The 22,299-nt window shown below is 44.6% G+C and overlaps 1 protein-coding gene across 1 annotated transcript; it reads right to left on the reverse strand.

The window, feature by feature from the left end:
* Nucleotides 1-6,097: 6,097 nt before the first annotated feature.
* slc15a5 (solute carrier family 15 member 5) lies at nt 6,098-21,607 on the reverse strand. The gene is made up of 9 exons (XM_036519713.1): nt 21,241-21,607; nt 16,637-16,859; nt 15,910-16,079; nt 15,449-15,669; nt 13,495-13,681; nt 11,063-11,251; nt 9,254-9,385; nt 8,161-8,269; nt 6,098-6,253 (listed from the first exon to the last, which is right to left on the reverse strand). Exons 1-9 carry the CDS (start codon nt 21,605-21,607, stop codon nt 6,112-6,114), a joined length of 1,740 nt encoding a protein of 579 aa, XP_036375606.1. The 3' UTR covers nt 6,098-6,111.
* Between the last annotated feature and the right edge of the window lie 692 nt (nt 21,608-22,299).

Below are 22,299 nucleotides of genomic sequence, written 5' to 3' on the forward strand. Positions count from 1 at the left end.
CACATTAAGGGCGGCTCCTGTAATCCCCCTGCCTTCTCTGTGTGCTTACTGCGGTGTCTCCTCTTAGACAGCGAGGCCGCAGCACAATGAAGCGCCGGGACCAAACGAAAACGCGGCGGCGGCGAGACCAATTTGGGGCGGTTTGTCTTCAGCCGCATACCTCGAGCGGCTGAGCTTTTGAGGAATGCACGGCATGCGGCAGTGACACACATTCACCGCTCCCCTCTCAGATAAAGGAGATTAGCGACCGTATTGGCAGCCCCCGAGCAGCAGCCCCATACCCCGCCACAGCGCTCCAAGTACAGCAGACTCTGTCGAGAGCTGTCAGAATTTCGGAGTGGAATATCCCATGTTGTTATGACACATACTGAAATGCCTCCTCCACAAATACTTAAACGCTTGGCCAACATTGTTAACTTAAGTCTCCAGTTCATTTCTTTCTGAGATTGTGATCTGCTTTCTGTATAATGTTGCTTTATTCAGAGGTATGGCTTCAAGGCTTCGGGAGCGATATGTATATAGTGCCTTCTTTTCATTAATGAAGAAGCCAGCGGGCAAAGTGTGTGAGCGCAGTGAATGAGTTGGGTGAGTTTAAATGATCTGATTCAGCGACTCTGGAATTTCATCTTAAGATGGAGCCTGGTGTAGCTATTCTGTTCTCCCTCCTCTCTCCTTTAATTAAGATATCAGATGCCTCACCCTTGACTTTGGGAGCCATGGAAAAATGAGCGCAGTAATTACAAAATGAAATCAGTGTACTCTGAGGGGTGTAGAACTAAGCTGGGAGGGAGGTGGAGGGGGAGGGGCTGGGAAGGCATGGGATGTTTGCTGTAGGTGGTCATGTTGAGCAATGCTACAGAAAGACACAAGGCATCTGGTGTTACATTAATATGGATCCCCACTGCAACTTCTCTGTCTCTGTGGTGCACATATTGACTGCATGTCTTCAATAGGCAAAACGTAATCTGCCACAAATATTTCCAGCAGAAAAGGGGTGAACAAGAGTGCACGTTTTTGGGCGCGGTTCATGGAAGCCTTCCGTGATTTCTCATTTCCCTTAAATATTTGTTTGCCAAGTTCTGCGCACACACTTGTGCACATATATCAGCGCATTCCTGTTTGCCAAGTTTGCAGAAGGTATGGTGGGAAATCGGTGGGGCCCTTGATGTCAAGGCCTTGTTAAGTCTGACTCAGTGCACACTCTCCTTCCCCGCTGACCCCGTGGAAGAGACACTGTCAAATCCATCAAGTGAAGAAAAGCCGGGCGAGGAGAAGAAAAGACGCGATTGATTTTCTCTTTCTGTTCTGGAGGATGAAAGCCGGGCCCGCTACGGACGGGCCCAGAGATCCCACGCCACTGGAGAGGGACCGAGCCTTCCCCGCCTGCCCAGCAGAGGGCCCGGAAGGGGCGAAGCACCACGCCCCGTTCCGTCTCTCGCGCAGGGGGCCCCTCCCTCCCCCTGGTTTGTGATGAAAGCATTCCTGTCTGGCAGACTGATGCGCGTGGGCCCGCTCGGCGCTGGGAGAGGGGCTCTCTCCTTTTAAAGGCTTCCATACAGAAATGTATATTTCATGTGCCTGGCACATCCGCCGGGCTTCTCCTCCTTTTACCTGCGAGTGCATCCGTCAGCGGGCTTTTTTTTTTTTACCGCGTTTCAGAAAAGCAGTGTATGTTCCCGACTCCGCGTTCACCCGCGAAAACATCACGCCGCGGCACGCTCCATCAGCAAGCGCAGGTGGGGTTTTGCTCTGCCTCGAACGGCAGGCTTTTCATGCAGTTTGAGGGATTCGTGTTAGCCTCATTCAGTGAAAACACTCGCACGAACATATACAAAAAAGCTACGGAAACAAGGCATACATTTTGACACTATTGAGCGCATTGAAACGGGTTGCTTTTATACAGAGACGGGCCTCTGCAGAGGCACGCTGGTGATGGTCTCGTTCCATTTGGAGTCAGAGGAAAAGATGTATTGGACCCTAAAAAGCACAGCACATCAGGGCCTGAATAAGAGTGATGAGGTGGTTCAGCACTCTCTGTGCTTGCCGCAGTTTCTCTCACACTCTTCCTGCCTGTGATGAATTAGCTGCACTTATAAAGGCATGTAGATCATCTGAGATCAGGAGCATCAGACAGAGGGGCTGAGATTGATAAGGGAGAGGAATGGAGTTCAAAGAGAGATTGATTCTTCGCCCAGTGATCTTTTTTTTCTCGTTTTTTCCTCCACCATTACCAAGACTGCTAGTGTTGCCAGCTATAACGTTCAGTTTGCATTCTTGCAACGTCTCCCCAGACGCGTTTGGTATTAGAGCTCCGGTTTGAAATCCAACACAACTTAACATTCATCGCTTTTTTCTGCTGGTTGTACAGATAGTAGGCTTGAGAGTGTGCTGAGAAGAGGCGGCTCTTCTGAGTTGTTCAAAGGGCAGATGCTTGTCTCCCGATGATAAGATGTTGGTTCTAGTCCCACCCGGAGATGTGTTTTTGAAATAAGAGGTTTTCTATTGGCTTGTGGGTTTAAGAAGTCGTGGGAGCCAGAACTGGAGGTGAGACTCATTAGACAAAAGTCAGTTTCACAAGTCTTTTGCTGTTGGGTTCAAATCCCACCCATGCAATTTACCTTCCATGGGACGCCTAACCATTCTATTACATCTGAACTTCCATCTTCCAGCTCTAGAGGAGCTGGACTACTGACCTTAGATCCGTTGCAGATTTTTTCTTAAAACAGTGAGGGTTAATATTATAGGTATGTTGGCAGATCCTAGATCAGCGCTGTAGGGCACTTGCTACCTGGAGTGCACTTTTGCATTGTGTGTGAACAAAGACCTCAGGAGGTCCTGTCTAAAGTCAGACCTGCCATATTTAAAAGAAAGAGCTACTGTAACCAACTGAATTCAAAAGACCCAGACAAGTGAGAACGAACTACCTCAAGCTCTGTGAGCATTATTTGTATTCAAACAAACTTTTTCATGCTGTTAAATGTGGTGAGATCTTCCTCTCAGCAGGGCATTGCCTTTGATTTGATCATGCCCTATATATTGAGAAATACAAAAACAATTTGGGGAATCGAGGGAAAAAAAGGCTTTAAGAGGACCAGATAGATTCAAATTCATTCCGTGTTGCCTTGACAGAAAAGAGACTCTATAGCCTGAAATACAATGCAATTTTGCAATCTCCTCCAAACCTTTGGAAACCCCTCTGTAGGTTCAGTCTGGGTTTTACCTGAAAAATAATAAAATATATATATAAAATGTGTTCTCTGTAGAACTCTGTTTGATGTGCCACAGCCCCAGGTTCTTAGGATTCCATTATATTCAATGTCTCACACTGGAAGTGGGAGCCGGGGCGAAGAAAGCAGGCATCTAACACACATAGACAGGGGCTGGAATTTGTCAAAGGCCTGACTTCCAGTCGCTCACCTGACAAATCGCTTCACTCAGATTGATTGGTTTTCTGTTGTTTTTTTCATCAATGTTTTCTGAGGGGAGATCGCTCACCCGCACAATGGGAACACGACCCGGCGTGAAAAACGATCGCACTCTGGGCCACGTTGGCGAAGAACGTTGTTTATGATTCAGAACAAATGATCGGGGAGAGGGGGGAAAACTTTGTATCAGTAATATATTGAATATACATTATCACCTGTAATTTTAATTTATAATGTTGCTTGTGGATTCATAACTTGTGTCAAAAGTAGTGTTGCATATAGATTTATAAATTAGCAAGCATCTACTCAATTCCCCTCACGCGTTATTACTTTGGAAATATGTCACCTTGAGTGATATGGTGCATATTTTATGTTTCAATAGGGCTTTGAGGATGTATTACAAGTTTAATCTATTAATCTCAAATACGAAAACTTGATATTAGAATAGAACATTGGAAAAAATGGGGTTGACTGGAACATAAAGTTTGTTGTAACCATCTGAATAACACAAGCACAAATACCAATATCTACCTTAATCTCCCCGTTATTTGCCCCCCCCCCCCCCCCCCCCAAAAAAAAAAAACAAAAAATCTGTCAGAATAGTTAATGCAATGAGATTTGCTGTGACTCCTATGAATAATCATGTACGTTAACATCTATACAAAAATGTGGGGGAAAAAATTCATGTTCAAATACGGCGTCATGGAAATGCATGCTCCGTCAAAGTACTTATTCTGGCTTCAGCAAACTATCCTGCAAGGTTCATAAACACATCAGCTACTGCCCTGTCACATTCCTCTCCCCCATCTCCCTATTTTGCATGAGGCAGTGCCAATGTGTCCAGATAAAATAGGTGTTAATGCGCGGGATTGCTGACCGTGGATGCAACCGCGTCGGTCAACTGTAATGGAGCACCGCTCTCCGTTATTGATTTTGGTCCCTCTTATCATGGGCGAACACATTGATTTGTCTTGGGAGAAAAATGCGCGAGGGAGAGAGATACTTCCGCGCTCCGATTTGACAAAGCACGTTTAATAGGCATCCCGGCCCGGGGAAGGAGAAAAAGAGGCGGAAAAAATGTGCAGATTGTCATTAAAAAGTGATAGGGGCTAATGCTATACAGTGCACCTTTGATGTTGCTACTTCTTAGCGGTGAAGGATGGCAGATCATTCTCCGTCGAAAGGCGGTTGAAGAGCTTAATGGAAAATCAAGCAAGCGCATGTACATGTTACCCCTGTTTTAGCTTACAAAATCTACATGCGTTGCGCTAGGGGTCAAAGTCCATATCCAGGCAAGGGCAGCCGGAAGGAAAAAGATAATTGGCTGACTAAACAATAACGAGATTAATCTGGCACTCCAGCGTACACAGATCTGGATACGTATTGCCCAGGGACCTAATGAGTGTCAGTCCGTTTCGACTGACTCTGAGGTTAGGTCCCATGATCCAATAGTATGGGAGATAGGCATGCTTTCTGAAAGGAGATTTTCCCATGCTGCACCTGTCTTTGAGCACTGACCTTGGCGCCGAGCTCCCCAGTGATGGAGAACACATGGAATTCATGTTTGAGAGATCAAAACTGCCCGCCCTTACCTGTCTCCCCGATCAGAGGCACTTCTGAGAGAACGGCGATCGCTCCTGAAGGTAATTAAATTATAAATACGGACGACCTTTAATTTCTTTGAATTTGTCCTCGGAGAAATTGGGTCAAATATACTCAAACATCGCAAACTCGCTCTTTGAACACAGCGTAATGCACATAGGATTGTGACGATTGGTATCTTGTGGCGATTGGTTTTTGTCAGATTATATTGTTTTAGGAGGCGAGAAACGTTGCCATGGTGAAATGTCAAGTCGCTGTCTTCCTTCCACAGGCTTGGTGACTATGATGTCATTTGAGAGAATCTTTTTCTAAAAATCCTAGTGGGGTAAGGCATCACACTGGAAATCCCATGATGCTCTCTGGTTTCACCCCATACTTCCATAACTCATCTCATATCAACAACCAGCATTCATTTTCCGTGACCATGAGCTCAAGGTAGTTGGTAACTCAGTACCAGGAAAATCTCTCAGGATCACTCCAAAGGACCAGGCTTGCCTACCCTTGCTATGAACTAATATTCAGTTAAGAAAACTGTAGTGTTGGTCTGACTGGGCCCAAAAATTAGGTATGAAGAATATGCCAGGTATATGGATATTATGTGAAGCATCAGAGAGAAATGTTGTACACTTGAGGTAAACAGCTATGCGATCTGAAATCTCAGTGAAAAATAAATGTGACTATGTGGTCTTTAGTTGGGTATCACATGCAAGGACCAAGGCTTTTTTCTGAACACACTGCACACAAAAATTCTTGAAAAGTCATTGAAAAATCAATGAAAAATTTGGTAACATGCATTACACCATGATAAAACAGAAATAACCGAGATGGTGACACTGACTAATCTGGATTTTACCAGTGCATTTTAATATTTCCTAATGATACGTTTGTGCAAAGGCAATGTAAACACATTCCAAAGGTTTTCTACACACAACTTGCCCAGCCCGGCTTTGACTGTACAGAATACATATGAAGATACACATCTAAAAATTCAAGTTCCAAGCTCAGATAAATAGATCCATGAATACGGTGTGTAACGCCAGCGTTACAGCGTTCCCTGGGGGTGAGGGATGGGAGCGGGGGTTGGTCACAGGACGGTCTCCATGGAGGCCAGGGTATAGGAGCGTTCCACAGTGTCGTAGAAGCGCAGACATTTCTTGTGCTGGAGGAGTTTCTCTGCCAGTTGGCTCTTCACTCCGTGGCCAAGCTCCACACTGAGGTCAGTGTATCTGCGAACAGTAACAACAGTCACAGCACAAACGTACCTCAGTCAGGTACAGCCAGTCAAGTATACCAAAATCAGGCACAGCTCAGTGAAACATGGAGTTTCACAACATGGCCCCTTCTCGTAGAAAAAAAAATCAGGGACCCCCATACACTAAGGGTGGTTAATTGATTTTTCATTTCATTTCACAATTGATTTTTCATTAATTTAACCATGTACCACCATTCCCGGGGCCTGAAGACACACCTCTTCAGACTGTACCTGGACTGACCCAGCACACAATTGCTGCCCCCCCCCCAATCAGTGCTGTTGTAAATTGCTGTGCTTTTTAAATTGTTTCTTGTCGCCGCCTTTACCCTGACACTCATTGCGCTGTTTGAAGTTGTTGAAGTTTGCTGTTTGAAGGTGTATCGTATTAGTTGCCCTATACGCTGTAGTTGTACAAATCTGATAGTACTGTGTCCTCAAACAGACTTTGCTCTCAGCTGGGAACTGTCTCATTGTGGAACTGTACACATCCTGTCCCCGTACTGTCGCTGTACTTACTGTATGCACTTTTGTACGTCGCTTTGGATAAAAGCGTCTGCTAAATAAATAAATGTAAATGTAAATGTAAACATACAGTTTTCATCAAATCAAAATGATTAGGCTACTCAATTAGTGATAGGGCTGTGCTTGTACAATTCCTTGGAGGTGGCTGAGCAGTGATGTATTGCAATGGATGTCTACCAACCATAATGTCAACCAATCAGAGATTCGATTGGGTGTACTTAGGAAATAACCATAGTAATGGACTGTGTCAGTGAGCAAATATGGTTGGTGCGTGAGGTGCAAGTATGTGTATTTACATACACTGTTTGGCCTCATCACGAATTGGTCTAAATGTGATGTGTGTGTGTATATTGTGTGGGAAAAATTATTTTGAAACCCTACCATGAACCGTGACCCCCAAACGTGGTCCAGAACCACTGGGGTACAGCACAGTCAGAATTACCACAACCAGCTGCAACAGCAGCCAGGAGTATCACAGTCAGAGACAGCACAGACAGTCAAAGCATAGTCATGCACCATCAGTAGGACAAATGGTGACCGTGGTATCAGCCTCAACATAGTCAGTTTCCACATGATTCAGTATGGCACCACTCAATATGGCATAGTCAGAAATGGCACAGCTCCATACACCACAATTATTCATGGTACAGTCAGTCATAGCATAGAAATGTTCAACGGCAGCCAGCTTCAGCATAATGTAATATACTACTGTGACTTTCAGAAAGGTAAGTCACACAACAAGAACTTACTGCACAATCACAGCAAAGTCAGGTAAAGCATAACTCAATATGTTACTGTCATTTACAGCAAAATTCATTCATAGCATAATCATAATTACATAATTACATACTGCAATAAAAGTGCATAACACTTTCGCTTAGTGCCAAGGCCCAAAAGAAATGACAAATCATGAAAAGATGAAATTTGCAATGTAGAATAATGAATGTTTTTCATCATGTCAGCCCATCCTAAACCCTGTCACATGGAGAGGTGTACTTCTGAGCATCGCCGAGGTTAAAGCTGAGGTCCGAGCTCAGCGGCTATGCGGCTGTTTTGGGTGAGGTCACGTTCTGTAACGTGCCTCAAAACTACAAACGCTGTCATTACTATGCAAATTGAGTGTTACAACCTTTTTGTAAATGAAAAGCCGGCATCAAAGAGGAGATGCCGAAGAAAAATGCAGCACTCCACTGTCACGTTATGTTTGACAGACACAGATAAATGTCAGGGATCTGTGTGTATTTCCATTTCTCAATTACTAAAGCAGTTATGTGTTGATCCGAGAGGACTGGAGATCCCAGCCTGCAGCTGGGCCTGTCGTGAGTTAACATAACACGAAATCACACAGTGAGTCTTTACCTGTAGGATATCCTCCAGAAGACCAGTGTATTCACAGCCATTAATGTAGCCAGCAGGAAGAAGAATCTCTCCAAGTTTCCGTCACTCAAACTGTTTGGATAAAAGCTTCCTGCAGACACAGATTAGTACACAGTGAATTAAATTGCGTGTGTGCGCGTGCATGTGTGTGGTGGGGGGTATGGGCAGTGTGTATCGGGAAGGAAGTGTTTACAGGCCCATTATATAGGTATCTACAGTATGTAATGAGGTGGTTAACTTTCTGTTGGGGTGCACATCACAAGCCTCTGTGATACTCTAACTGCAAAGCCTGGGATGTCACATCAGTATCTCAGTTACTGGATCTTTAGAGCTGCACAGCTTTAGATACGTACTTTCTTTGTTATGTCTGCAAATGAGTGAGAATCAGAGTGTCTGAAGATGGGGAATAAAATCCGTTGCTGAAACACCGAGCTTTACTGCAGCTGAAATCTTTAGGAAGCAGGAACAGAGAGAGCTGTGCTTCCCAGCTCTAAGCTGCTACCTGTGGGACACATCAGAGGCCTGCTGGTAGGCGTCCCCGGAGCACGGGAGCTGCGAAACTCGATGCTGCTCAACTTTCTAGTGGAAGAAAGGCGACCTTTTGCAGGCCGTGACTTTCCGAGCGCTCTGGCATGTGGCCCGTGACCTGAGAGATGAAAGCCAGGCTGCACTGAACCACTCTCCCCCTGCTCCTGCGTGCTCTGCTCTCTTCACCTCCACAACCCCTTTGGAATTGACCCTGTTGTGTTGTGTTGTGTTGTGCGCTTGTGTGTATGTGTGTGTGTGTGTGTGTGTGTGTGTGTGTGTGTGTTTGGGGCGGGGAGTTAAAACACATGAAACGGCGTGTTTGTTCTTTCCTGTGGCCACCACCCACAACCCTCATCCATTTTGGATAACCCCCCACCCCCACCCCCCTCATGCCATGAAAGGCCCAACGTTGACTTCATTCACCCAGGTAGGACCCTCTTTGAAGCTGCTATGGGCATCCCAGGGCAGCCAATGGAGAAGAGAGAGGGAGAGAAAGGGGGTGGGAGGTGGTGGTGGTGGTGGTGGGGGGAGTTCAAACCGAACCTACCTCCAGAGAGCAGGTAGACCAGCTGGATAATGAGCGCCCCCAGGAAGCAGCCGCCCCCATAGGAGAGGGTGAGGAAGTGCAGGGAGATGGCACGCACGCTGCCGGGGGCCAGGCGGTAAGAGAGCAGCGAGCCTGCCGGGGGGAAAGGGGGGGGGGGGGGAGGGGGGAGGAGGGGGTCAGCGCCGAATCTCCAGGGCCGAGCCGCTCTCGCTGGCCCTGTCACCCGCCCCCAGGCTACTGAGGAGATGAACTTGTCTGCTTTCACTACCATCCACCCCCTCCAGGCCAAAGGGCTTTTCTCTCCTCTTACAAAGAGCTGATAAAGAGAAGCAGCCCATGGAAATGAGATGGAAAGTTATTCTGTGAGTCTTATACCGTGTTACAAACGGGAAAAAAAATACAAGACTCATTTTCAAACTTAAAAGTCTATGGTTTGTAATTGGTGCTGTTACTCTTTGTTTCTGCAGACAAGCGTTTTTTTTAATCAGGTTTCTTAACCAATCTTAGCTTTTATTTAAGTCTTTACGCTATCATTTTTATTTCTGCTCAAGTGTGTGGCAAGGTGGAGTCAAACCCACAACCTTGTTACAAACCCACAACCACAAGCTCCTACAACACTGCACCACATTGCTACTCAAGCGTGAAAAACTGGATCAACACACAACTGATGAATCTAACCACTTCCCTACGGCTACCAGCGCATAACCTCACTTGCTTGTATTCAAACAAACGGAAGGTTGGCGGAGATGCGTACACTGACCAAAAAAGACACTTCAAAGTGACCACGTCTCAAAAGCACCCACACAGCAGATACTCGGTGACTTCTTGTACAGTTTCATCACTGTGATCTCTTTCGCAACACATGCGCGCTTTGGACTCCACAAAGTCATTAGAAAAATCCTGTATGGCATGACAGGCCAATTAGAAACAGAATGATAATTATAGCCATTAATAATACTCTTTGATCTAAGGTATAAAAGATAGATAAGCTGAAGCAATAAGAGCCATACAGTGTGGAGCCACAGTCTTGTTTGGTTTTGCACTCCTGCAGTCTGTATGTGGCGCATTTATATTTGGGAGGGATCCTTATAAAAGGTTACACCTAAAAACTAGATGCATGATGTTAATGTATAACGACCAACAGTATTTGTAAGTACACATCAACAAAAGTATAAATAGCTGTATTTTCCTATTTGTAAATGTGTGTATATCTTTATGGTAAATACATTCTTAAGTGGGAGAATACAATGAAATATATCACATATAAAAGCTGATGCCAACAAACAGGATGCACTTATGCGTGCATTTTCATATTTTTTAAATGCACTTTCTTACTCATTACATTATACATGCACTATATTTACTTACTTTCATAGCTTACAATTTTTATATGTAATCCGCTTTCACAGCTGAATATTTACTGAGGCAATTCAGGTCAAATACCTTGCCCAAGGGTGCAACAGCATTGCCCCACCTGGGAATTCAACCTGCAGCCTTTTGGGTTACAGCTTCAAGCAGTTTCAACCAGGCTCTTACATATTACAGACGTGATCCTGTATTGCCAGTTTTACTTGTTGCTACATGTTTTTACATGTTTTTTTTAGTTATGTGACGATGTGTTTATACTTCAGTAGCTGCCATGATTTGGGGGCAACCTAGAATCAAGGTACAGCTGTTATTATGATACAGTATAACAGTTCAATAGGGAAGCATAAAGTTTCCATAAGAAATGCTTCATTCCTATGCAAATTCATGCTCATTGCGATATGGCTGGTGCTTCCGGTTTGTGAGAATAGAGGGCGCACTTACAGGCCGGGGTGACCAGGGCCTCAGCCATGCCCAGCAGGATGTACTGGGGCGTCAGCTGGAAGCAGGCCATGGAGGAGACACGCAGCACCTTCCCTGAGAGAGCCTGCTCCACCAGCGGGTAGCCCTTCCTGTGGACCTCGGAGAGGCCTGCGGCCAGGACAGACAGCGCCGCGCACGCGTGGCCTGCGACTGCGAGGGGACGGGGGGAAAACGTCACATCAATGTTAAAAAAACGTCCTGTCAGCATGGAAATGGGGAGAGTCCGTCAATGAAACATGCACAGGCATCCTTACATTATCAACTTAAAGGGCCCTTCATGCTATTCTGTACAAACAAATTCTATAATACAGCCTGCAGTTATGTTCTAACAAGTATGAGTAATTAGAGCTAGTAATTAAGTTGATTGGAAAATGTGGAATTATTTGAGTATAACCCCTTGGAAACTATTTAGCTAGGCAAACCACGCTCACACCAATTCAATCAGCAGAATCTGTAAATGTTTGATGCGTCCAACTAAATACTTCCCCTGGGTTTTATTACACTTACAGAACCACCAGAGGTGCCTTTTAGATCAATTTTTGTCATTTTGCTGTTTGTAACCGGCATGGAGAAATATTGGAGCCAAGGGCTTGTGAACCCTGGTGCTAATGGTTAATTTGAGTGTTGCTGTTGAATAGTTTATGTCCACAGCTCCACAACAAGTTGGCTGCATGTAGGGTCTCTACTACATACTGCCCATCCAGTGGCCTTACTGTGTGATTGGACATGTAGGGCTGGCAAGCAATTCTAGAGCATTTAAACTTATCATTCAGCAATACTACAGGTTCTTAAAAACATGATATTAAAAACAATGATTTACATTACGGTTACAGGGCAAAATAATCACGCCATTTAAAAAATAAATACACAGAGAATTTAAAATCCTTGCTTGTTCAGTGGTCTAACAAAGTAGGACAAGGATGAGCTCTCACACCTCTCTGTGCAGTTAGTCTGGGTAGCGAGTTTGTTGGAGTTCAAGAATGATGTGCACAAGTGATTAAAATTATGGCTACTTTCCGACACGGGGTGCTACGTCAATTCTTAAAATGTACCTTTTTGTTCCTGTTATAGCACAGCACTGTACAGGACCGATTTGTTCAATTATGGAGGAAACTGAAAGAGACAGAGAGGGCCTAATGCCACGGCAGCAAGAGTCACCCCCACAAATGGCTTAAAAATGACCAAAAACGACAAATGACCTGGCTGTAAAATAGACTCCTTGGGCTCTGACCCCTGGCGTGCGAAACGAATGGGGTTTGTGATTAATGCTCTCCAGCAGAAGGACCCATGCTTTATATAACGCTGGTGGCGTGTCTGCAGCGTGCGGGTGAGGGAAACTAAAAAATCACATCTGACGGCAGAGAGTTTTGGTTGGTGGCGGCATTAAAACATAGAAATGAGCGCAAATATGTCTCAGGCTGAAGGTTATAAGGAGCTAATTCTGTAGAGGAGGCACGGCACTCGATCTGTGAATGCACAAACAGTGCCTCTACATTTGCATGTGTATTAGAGACTGAAGGTGGTTTCAAAAGGTCTGGCTGGGAATGGAGGTGTCTTGTAACAATAGCATCACAGGTCCAATCAGTTAGAGACATCCTTCAGGGCAATTCAAGGTAAATGGAAATCATATGTAAATATAATCTACTACAAGTGCATAAAAGAAAACTACACTTTGTACCTGTTGAGCACTTGCTATATGCTTTGGTTCCCACAGCCGGCTGTGTAATTAAATATTCCTGTCTTTATTATGAACATCAGGTCTTGTCATCGATACAGAGATCACCACTATTCACCAACAGGGTTGAAATATTACTGTGGTGGTAAACTGCATCCAGTCATAGAACAGCAGCCTCTTACAGCTACAATCCCCAATATCACTTGCTTAGAAGACAACTAAGCAGTACGGTCAGGGGAAAACAAGTATCTAGAGGAAGTCAGAACAGCAATGTGTTGTGCAATTAGAAAGGAGAGGTGTGTCCAAGCATCAAGATAATATGTTTGTTTTGTAATGCAATGTTTATTACAATCTTCCACACTTGTGGGATGTTTAAAATGCTACATCATATTTATAAAAATGGTTCATCACTAGAGCCTTGGCAGCAGGCCTACAACAGCAGTCTCCATACACAAAACAATTTTACTTAGCAAATGCCCTTATCTAAAGCAAATTGCATATCATCCACTTACATAGCATAGCATTTACTGAAGCAATTTGCGTTAAATACCTTGCCAAAGGATACCCACCTGATAACTGAACCGGCAACTTTCTGTTTTAAACCCTGCTCCTTACCACCAAGTGTTGCCTTGTCTCCCAAAAGGGATTTGAACCAGCAAGCCTCTAACCACTACCACGCCCGCCCTGCTGCCACAGCGGCAGTGACGGAGGAGCTCACCTATGAGAGTGGTGGGGGACAGGGGGTTCCTCTGCAGGGACAGCGAGCAGGCCGCCCCGCACTGCAGCAGCGGGGCCAGCACCAGCAGGGGCAGGATGCTGATCACATTCATGGCGGCGATGGGCAGCAGGAAGCCGTTCAGGTTCAGGTTCGAATTCATGGTCTGGATGTAGTAACCTGAAGGAATCTGGCAGAGAACCATCGACATTAAAAAAAAAAAATCTGTTTAGCCCTGCGGTCAGAATCAGATGGAAATTTAGAGTACAAATATACAGGACTTGCGGCGGGTCTGGATGGAGCGTTTCTGTGGGCTCTCCAGGTTCACACAGAGCATGCAATACTTTGAAATGATGCATACGACCTCAGGATGGATATTAATATTATCAGAACAGCATAGAGTCAAACTTAAAAAATAAATTTATCTACAGAGATCATGTGATGAGATGGTCGTGTTATATATTAATATACATAAGTTATATATTAATACAAAATAACAAAAAATAAGAAATAACGAAAAAACCCTTTTCTCCCAACCTTGGTGCACCAACAAGACTAACATTAGACAGAATTATGGGTAAAAGAAAGAATTGAACCGGTGTGCTTGGCTGTTACAAACTAATCGAATAAAATATAAAAAATAGCTGCATCCAGTGGTCATGATGTGTCATCACAGGATTACACAATTACAGACAAACCCCCCCACTGCCCACTATAAACAATGGATGCCGCTGATTGGCCCGTTGTGGTCATTAACGTTAACACTGGTGGCTTCTGAAAAGATTTTTCAGCAGCACTTGCTGGCTTGGCAGTGGGGGAGCTGATTAGTGGAAGATTGCCCTCCAGCCCAAGCATTACTGATCTCCAACCAGAGTGTCCGCGCTCGTTAGAACGGGGGGTTGTGTTGTTTGGTTGTTGGGCCGGGTTCAATAAACCTCCACTGAAATTAGACACAACACTCTCTTTCATCTGTTGTCTGTAAAAAAGGGTGCGGTCGATACAGCCGATGCGCCCGACCCCTGGCGACACACAACAGCCCAGTCCAGGGCCATCTTGACATGACTCATTTACTTAAATTACCACGAGGGCCCCTTAGCAAGCAACCACTCTCCTGCATAAAATGGGTAGGGAGACAACGAAGGAAAAACATGTCATTCTGCAATTGTTTAAGATGTACTGTATGAAAGGCAGTGCACAGTGTATTCACTCGGTTCCCAATGATGGCACACACTTCTAATCAGGCACCTGACTGATCACTTGTGGAAAGGCAGCGGAAAGGACGCCCAACCTCAGGTGTAGATTGCCATTCCCTTATTGGTTAATACAGGGCAATTTCTGCTTAAAGCATACATACGCATGTATATGGTATACAAACACCATTTAGCTATTGTGCTGGCATTAAACTTTGTGGTTTTAACTCCTGGAGTCATCCCATTTCCTGATCACAAAAAGGCTCATTTACCTAGTGACATCTAATGATAACACATACTTTAACAGGGTAGTAATGGCATTTTAAGCAAAAGGAGTCCCTAGTACTAGCAGGTTACATTTTCTCCATGTTGCTGCAGTGTTAGAGAAAAGCAAAAATATATTAGCTGCATTCAAGCACAGCTCTGTCGTCACACTGACCTGGTAGTTTTGCTGCTGGAGAAACACTGCGGCAACACTGCAAGAACGTTAGGATGTACCTCTGAGCTGAGACTGGAGTTTTTAGAGGGGTGTTGCTACACAACGTTGGAAGCACGTTAGAATGTACCACTGACCTGAGGGTACAGCTGTTAGTGGGGTGTTGCTAGACAACATTAGAAGAACGTTAGAATGTACCTCTGAGTCAAGAGTAGAGCTGTTAGAGGGGTGTTGCTAGACAACATTGGAGGGACGTTAGAATGTACCGCTGACTTGAGGGTACAGCTGTTAGTGGGGTGTTGCTGCGATGTCAGAGGAATGTTACACCAACCTGGGTGACACAAGCACGGTACAGCAGCTGCAGGGCAAAGAGAGGGAACAGCCGGGCCAAGACTTTGACATTTTCCACGTGCGCCTCGCTGTACCGCCCCCCGTTGTTCTCCTTGGCGCGGTCCAGCCAGCTGGTGACATCACCGCTCAGGTGGCGGTACCGCATGCAGCACATCTTCAGGGAGTTCAGGAACACGCCCAAGGTGGTCAGCAGGGAGCCACCTGTGGATGACAAGAAAAACCAAGTCAGCTGGGTAGTCGCCATGATGACCACTCACACGAATTCAGTTGACTTGCTGCAGAACCACTTGCTGCAACCGAGGGTCGATGCTTTTGCAAAAACCACAGGAAAAGCTTAATATGCAATTCACGCAGTGCATTTGGGATTAGACCCTTCACTACCTAAAATACCACAAGGGTTCCGGTAAAGCAGGAGGAATCTTGTGTCTTGTCAAAGGTTACCTTTCTTGGGGCGAAAGATGAGGTTGTTGCGCACCATGTGGATGGCGATGAGGGCCAGCAGAACAGAGGTGAAAGGGATGAGGAAGCCCAGGTTTTTGGCCACAGACTGCTGGATGTAGGCGATCCCCAAGAACACTATGGTTGAGTTCAGATTCACCAGCCAGTAGAACCTACAAAAATCAAATTACAACCAAAGAAAAAAGAAAATTGGTCAACAGTAGCAAAGTGTCCTAAAACGCTACAAAGGTGTCAACAGATTTGTAATCGAAAGAAAAGGGAAAAGCAGGCACACCCTTTTTATATATTTAACGTATTTGTGAATGAGACAAAGATGGTGAAGTGGATGGTTTCTTCATTGTTTTATCAGAGTTGTCGATGATCCGTACAAAAGAATCCTGCACCTGGTTTCTTTTTTTTTTACTAGACTTCCATCCCTTTAAATGGTATGCAGTAGCTATGGGTGAGTGAGGCTTTTTGAGCCCAAATTGGGTGGAGCTATCCATGATGCCTCATGGATTTGAGCCAGCCACAGCGTTTTAGCTATGGAGAGCCAAAGTCTTTTGGTTCATAGAGGTCAGGGCTTGACAACACATGGTAGGTAGCTCCACCCATTAAGGGGTTCACGTAGGCTCACTCTTCCATCATTAGTGTGCAGCTGCACATGAACGGACCAGCTTGTCTGTGTGCTCACATGCTGTCTCATGGCAACCCACCAATCAGACCTCACCAGTTGAAGAAGGACAGGAGCTGGTGCTGGTCATAGCCCTGCAGGCTGTAGGCGCCCAGGGGGCAGAGGATGGCACGGATACCCCCGATGCCCAGTGCGGCCGCCAGCAGCCCTGTGTAGAAGAGGATCTGCTGCTCTCGCCGGTCCAGCATGTGCATGATGTGGTGGGTGTCGATGTAGAAGTCCTCGAAGGGGAATGCCACCACAGGCAGCATGGCAGTGCCTGGGGAAGGACATCACATGGACCATCTCATCACATGATCGCTGTAGAGTACCAATCTGCTGGGGACAGTGAAATCCCACGCTTCACATACAGTATACTGGAAATCCACATGTAAATGATGCATGTCACCTTCGGACAGTGCATTGACAGAAATGAGGTTCACAATCTCAAATGAATGCATGAGACTAATCAATGTGAAGCTAGCATGGGTGTGCTGTTCTAAAGATGTGCAACCTAAATCAATCTAACTCTGCAAACATGATAACAGGAAACTGCACGCAAAACATTTTTCTTATTATCAGACAAACATTTTTCACATAAGTTCTATTGTTATTCTATTCTGTTGGCTAATTTTTTTTCAAAGTGGCAATTTGATTGCACACATTTTAAACATTTATGTAAACCACACTTACTTCAAGTTTATTATTTAGATGGCACTTAAAATTAATTATAAGCGAATATAATCTTTTTTAAAAAGCTGTAAAAATTGGGAGGTTTATAAACAAGCCATGTGCCGCAAACACTGAAATAATGGCAAACACCAAAAATGTAGTGTAAAGTTCACTTAGATACATTATTTAAAGCCACTGGAGAGTGCAAAATGGCACATCGCGAAATGAGGACAAACCACAAGACACGGAAAACAGACAAGAGTAAGTCATGCAGAAAACATGAAACCAAAGATGAAGAAAGAGTAAACTGGAAACGATTAAACAAATTCTAGCTGGTGTATACATCTAGGGGGAATATAATGAAATCTTTTATCAATCAGGGAGATGACAGATTGTCACAGCCTCTTTGAAGTCTGCCAATGCAGCCACTGCGGGGCCCCGTATGGGTAAATAAAACATTACGCTTTACTTCGGCTTTGCTGCTTAACCGGGCGGCCCCGCTGATCAAAAGAACATTAGCTTTGATTAATCAATCAATACCCCAGTGGCCAAATCCTGTCAATTGATCTTGCTGGCAGTGATATCGCGGTATGGAGGTCAGTGCATGAGCAAGTCTCCCAGCGTGTGAAATGTTCCTCTGAATTTTCACACCAGGCCTCTCTGATTCAGAATTGAGTTCCTCCTAAGTCAAGTATTCTTTTTCCTTTTTTTTTTTCCAACATGAAGCACCATTTAAAGGCTGCATCCCAGTAACAACACACGGAATACTTTTCAGTTAGTTTTCGGGTTTATGTGGGAAATTAAAGATGTATTTTACTCTGTACGGCAGAAAGGCAACCGTAAGTATGTCAATCTTGGCAGGGACGCTTCTTTTACACTGAGAATGTTGCACAGTGGTGATAGACAGAGGATTTAGGGTAGTCGGTCAAAACGCATACGATGACTTACCCTGACCTTTCTTCGAAACCCTGGTGCCAGGATTGAAATGACCTATCGGTGCACGTTCCTGGATAATTTTACTCGTTTTTTTTTTTTTTGAACATGTTTGTAAAGCCTTGTCTCTTTGTGGCTCGTTTAGAATTATGCCAAGGATCAATTACAGCAGTGCAGTTCGCTGGCAAGTCAAAGACCTCCACTCCATTTCATCGGAACTGCCGCTTCTCGCCCCTCCACATCACATCTAGTTATTTTTGATGTGGCCACGTTCGCCGAGCAAATGCAAATGAGCGTAATTTCAAATAACGAGGAAAGTAAACTTTGCGAGTTGTGCGCGGTGCGCTCCCAGCGGGGGGAACGATGCTGAGAGCTGTGCTCTAATTCTGTCATTGTCTCACACTGAGATTTCAAAGTTTGACTTAAGCAACTCTTCAGTCGCCTTTGTTGAATGACATTAAGCATAACAGGTTTCAGTATTCCTTCCTATTCGTTTTTTAAAGAAAAAACAAGACATCTACTCCTTAAAGGAAACTTTGGTGCTACTTACGCTAAGTACAATAACACTCCTTCCGTGATATTGTCTTGTAATTTCCTTTCATGCCTTGTAATTCACAGGAGTGTTTTACCTTTGGCAGTTTGTGGAGTAACAGCAAATCTAAAATAATTTAGTTAGCCTTTCTGAAAAACAAAGACGCATCAGGAGCCTTCATACATCTGATGATCAAAGTAAACGGCCTCATCTCCACTGGGGCGTGTGCTGAGCCCGGCATCTTTTCTTTTAACTTTGTACGATCTGATCCAGTGAACTGGTTTGTTTAAATTCTGTCTTGGTACTCAAAGACTTGGTCGTAACAGTGAACAAAGACTATGTCTTCAGACAATGTCTATAATTATTGTCTTAATTGACTCTTGTCTCTTATTATTTCTTATGCTAACAATCAGTTTTTATTTAAGAATTTGCGCATTTACCCGGCTTGGACACAAAGGGAAAAAGCACGAACTGCCTGCTAAAGGGTGTGTGGCCCACAAATGTGCCACTGTCAAAAACTCCAGGACAACCATCACTTGAATTGAGGCCACGCAAAAAGTTCCAAATGCATTTTTCTTGCCTGTTTCCCCTCCCTATTTGGAAAAAAACGCAGAGAAACTCACTCAGAACTTCATAATTATAGCAGCACCGCTGCTGACTGACAGGCCCCATTATAGTGGAAATTATCTTGGTAATTATCTCGCTGAAAGGAAATTTATATTCCTTTATTAAAGAAGATCTACAAGCCTAGCACATGTTATTCGGTAGCACGGAAGTGGTTTGTTAAAAAGGGCCCTAATGAGGTGGAATAGTCGCTGTTTGTAAAAACCTGGGCGCGCGGTTCCCCGAAGAGCAGGCTCTTGCCTTAATGCGCGTTAGCGAAACAGCCAGCGAATTCTCCCGAACCACTTAGCGACGCTCGGTAATTATCTCGATTTGCGTGACACTCATCCCGATACACTATTCTCAAGATTTCCGATACCGCAGATTATTATCGCTATATACCTATTTTAAAATGCAGTTGATTAGTTGCGGGTAGGCTTGGACACACACTTTCGGCCCTATTAAGCAGTCATTGAAAGATGTGCGCAGTTTTATTTCAGTTGAATTGCTGTTAATTAAAAAAAAAAACATTGTATGGACTGCATAAAGGCTACAGCTGCAAGTCCTTTTTAAATCATATAAAATATAAGACATAAATGCAAACGTGCGATGTCACGTGACAGTGTACCACATCGAGAGTTATTTTTTGTGCTCCGAATGTGAACAATGTAGACTGCCGTGTTCATTTCCTTTACATCATTTGCATAGCTAGAAGACTGCAATGGGCGCTGAAGGAAGGACTTGAATGATTTACGCAGTTCCTTGTTGAGCGGTAGTTTCTTTCGTTCCAATATTCATGCAAATATGCAGCGCACACATTAATATACTCATTTACTGCTAATAAGCAGCATCATTCAAGTTCGGCCCGCAGCAAGTCCTTTCTTAGATTGTTCATGGTCACTGGCATTGACAACCCCTGCAGCTTATTCAGACTGAGAATAAAGACCATTTATGCATCGGAGACTTGCCTATTATATTCAATACAGTACTGGCTGGGGAAAGGGGGGAGAGAGGGGGTAGGAGACAAAGACTAATCACTTTGAGCTGGACATGAGTAATTTTGATTTTCTTTTCACACCCACCATCAACCTTTTATAAAGGCTGCCCTGGTAAGTGAAGTAAGTTCACAGTCTTATCAATGCATATTCTTCACTATGCATTATGCTGGCAGAGCATTTCAATCATCGTCATATTAAATAATACAAGGACATCCAAAGCATTTGTACAGCCCAAGACGTTTCGGTAAAATGATTTCCACCATTACATCTTCCCAATTATAATCATTTACAGTGAGGAATTTTTTTTTTCCTCAGTGTTATCTCTTTGACTACGTTTAAGATTCAAGGCTTACAGTGATGTTAACTTCTTGGAAGAAAGCTGCAAATAGCCATCAAATATCAGCTGTCAAACTCAAGTTGCTGGTAAAGCCAGATACATGACCTCTGCACAATGACAGCACTGCCAGAACTGATTCTGGGTAAGACAAAATGGAACACAGTAGGCCTAGCTCTTTGCAAAGAAAACAAGTCTTTGGATTGCTGTGTTTTTCTAAATTCGGAATTCATCAGTTGATGTTTGAAATATATTTTTTTCTGTCCAAATGTTAAGTATGCATTTTACAGAATCTAATCCATGGAAAGCTTTTTGTTGGCCACCGAGGTCATCTACGACCTCAACTATGCAGTCTGGTATGGACATAATCATTCAGCCAAAATGCTCTGCATTCTGAATACAGCAATCTTTATTGAAAGCAACATTAACCCATGACACCTGTCTAATATTTGCATGCCCAGATTTTAAATCACACATGAAAATTGCCCAACGGAAGCATTCACTTATGCAGTTGGTAACTCGTGATGTATTTCATATATTTTTATCGTAACATTTGTGCTCATGCTCAGGAGGAGCACATGGTACTTACCGAAGAAATGGAGGAGAGCACACAAATACAGGACTTTGGTCCTCCCCAAGTATGTCTCTGCGAACCAGCCCACCAGAACGGGTGTGAAGGTGCTGGCCCCCACAAAGGCCAGGTTGACAGTGGCAGCCTGATGGTTGTCGTAGCCCAACTTGACGGTGCAAAAGAGGATCATGTTGCAGACGATCCCGAAGAAGGTGAACCGCTCACAAAGCTCCACTAGCAGCACACAGACGATCACCTGGAGCTTCTTGCGCGAGTGGGCCTTCTTGGGCTTGTCTGGGGCCTTGGACCTGGCAGGACGGCCGCTCTTGGGGAGACCGTGAAGGCAGTGTTCCTCCGGAAGCCCTGGGAGGTCTACCACTGCCATGCTGGTCTGCGTGATGTTCCTCCGGCCCTAGCTGACAGGGTAGTGGAGGCACAAGTTGTGGGCACGCTCCTCTAACACTGAGAGCCGGGGCCGGAATTCCACACCCCACTGCCAGAATAACAGGGCGTTTTGGCTCTGCTTGGTTAGGGCTACTCTGCTGATCAAAGGATCACGGAGGTCACGTGTGCCGATGATCCTCTCTGTTTTTGTTTGGGCTCTCCTTTGGTTTTTGTTTTGTTTATTTTTTTTTTTTTTTTTTTTTTGGTTGTTGTCGAACTCTTTCCTAAATGGCCGTCAGCTTGGAAGGTAGGGTCGATTTCACCATCCCTAACAGATTCTCGGTATGTTTTTGTTTTTCTGCTTAGATATCAAGCCAGGGCCCCAGTTCATTCATCTGACCTTGTTAGGGATGCCGTACTGTTCAGGGAGCATTTGCGTCATATAAATCATTTTGGAAAGTGTCCACAAAGTGCCTTTCAGACTGGCCTTGGGAGGGTTTCAGATATTTGGCTGGTAATCATGCAGACATCCCCACTACAAAACAGACATAATTTGAATCAGTGCACCTTCAGGATATCCATAGCATTTCCCCAAACTTTTTGGCTAAAACTGTGGGTGTCTGGCATGCCCAGGTAAAAGGTGAGGGAATGAGAGGAAAACAAGTGAAAATGAGGTTCAGTGGCTGCCTGCAA

Source organism: Megalops cyprinoides, chromosome 25 (assembly GCF_013368585.1).
Source record: "Megalops cyprinoides isolate fMegCyp1 chromosome 25, fMegCyp1.pri, whole genome shotgun sequence".
Taxonomy (NCBI): Eukaryota; Metazoa; Chordata; class Actinopteri; order Elopiformes; family Megalopidae; genus Megalops; species Megalops cyprinoides.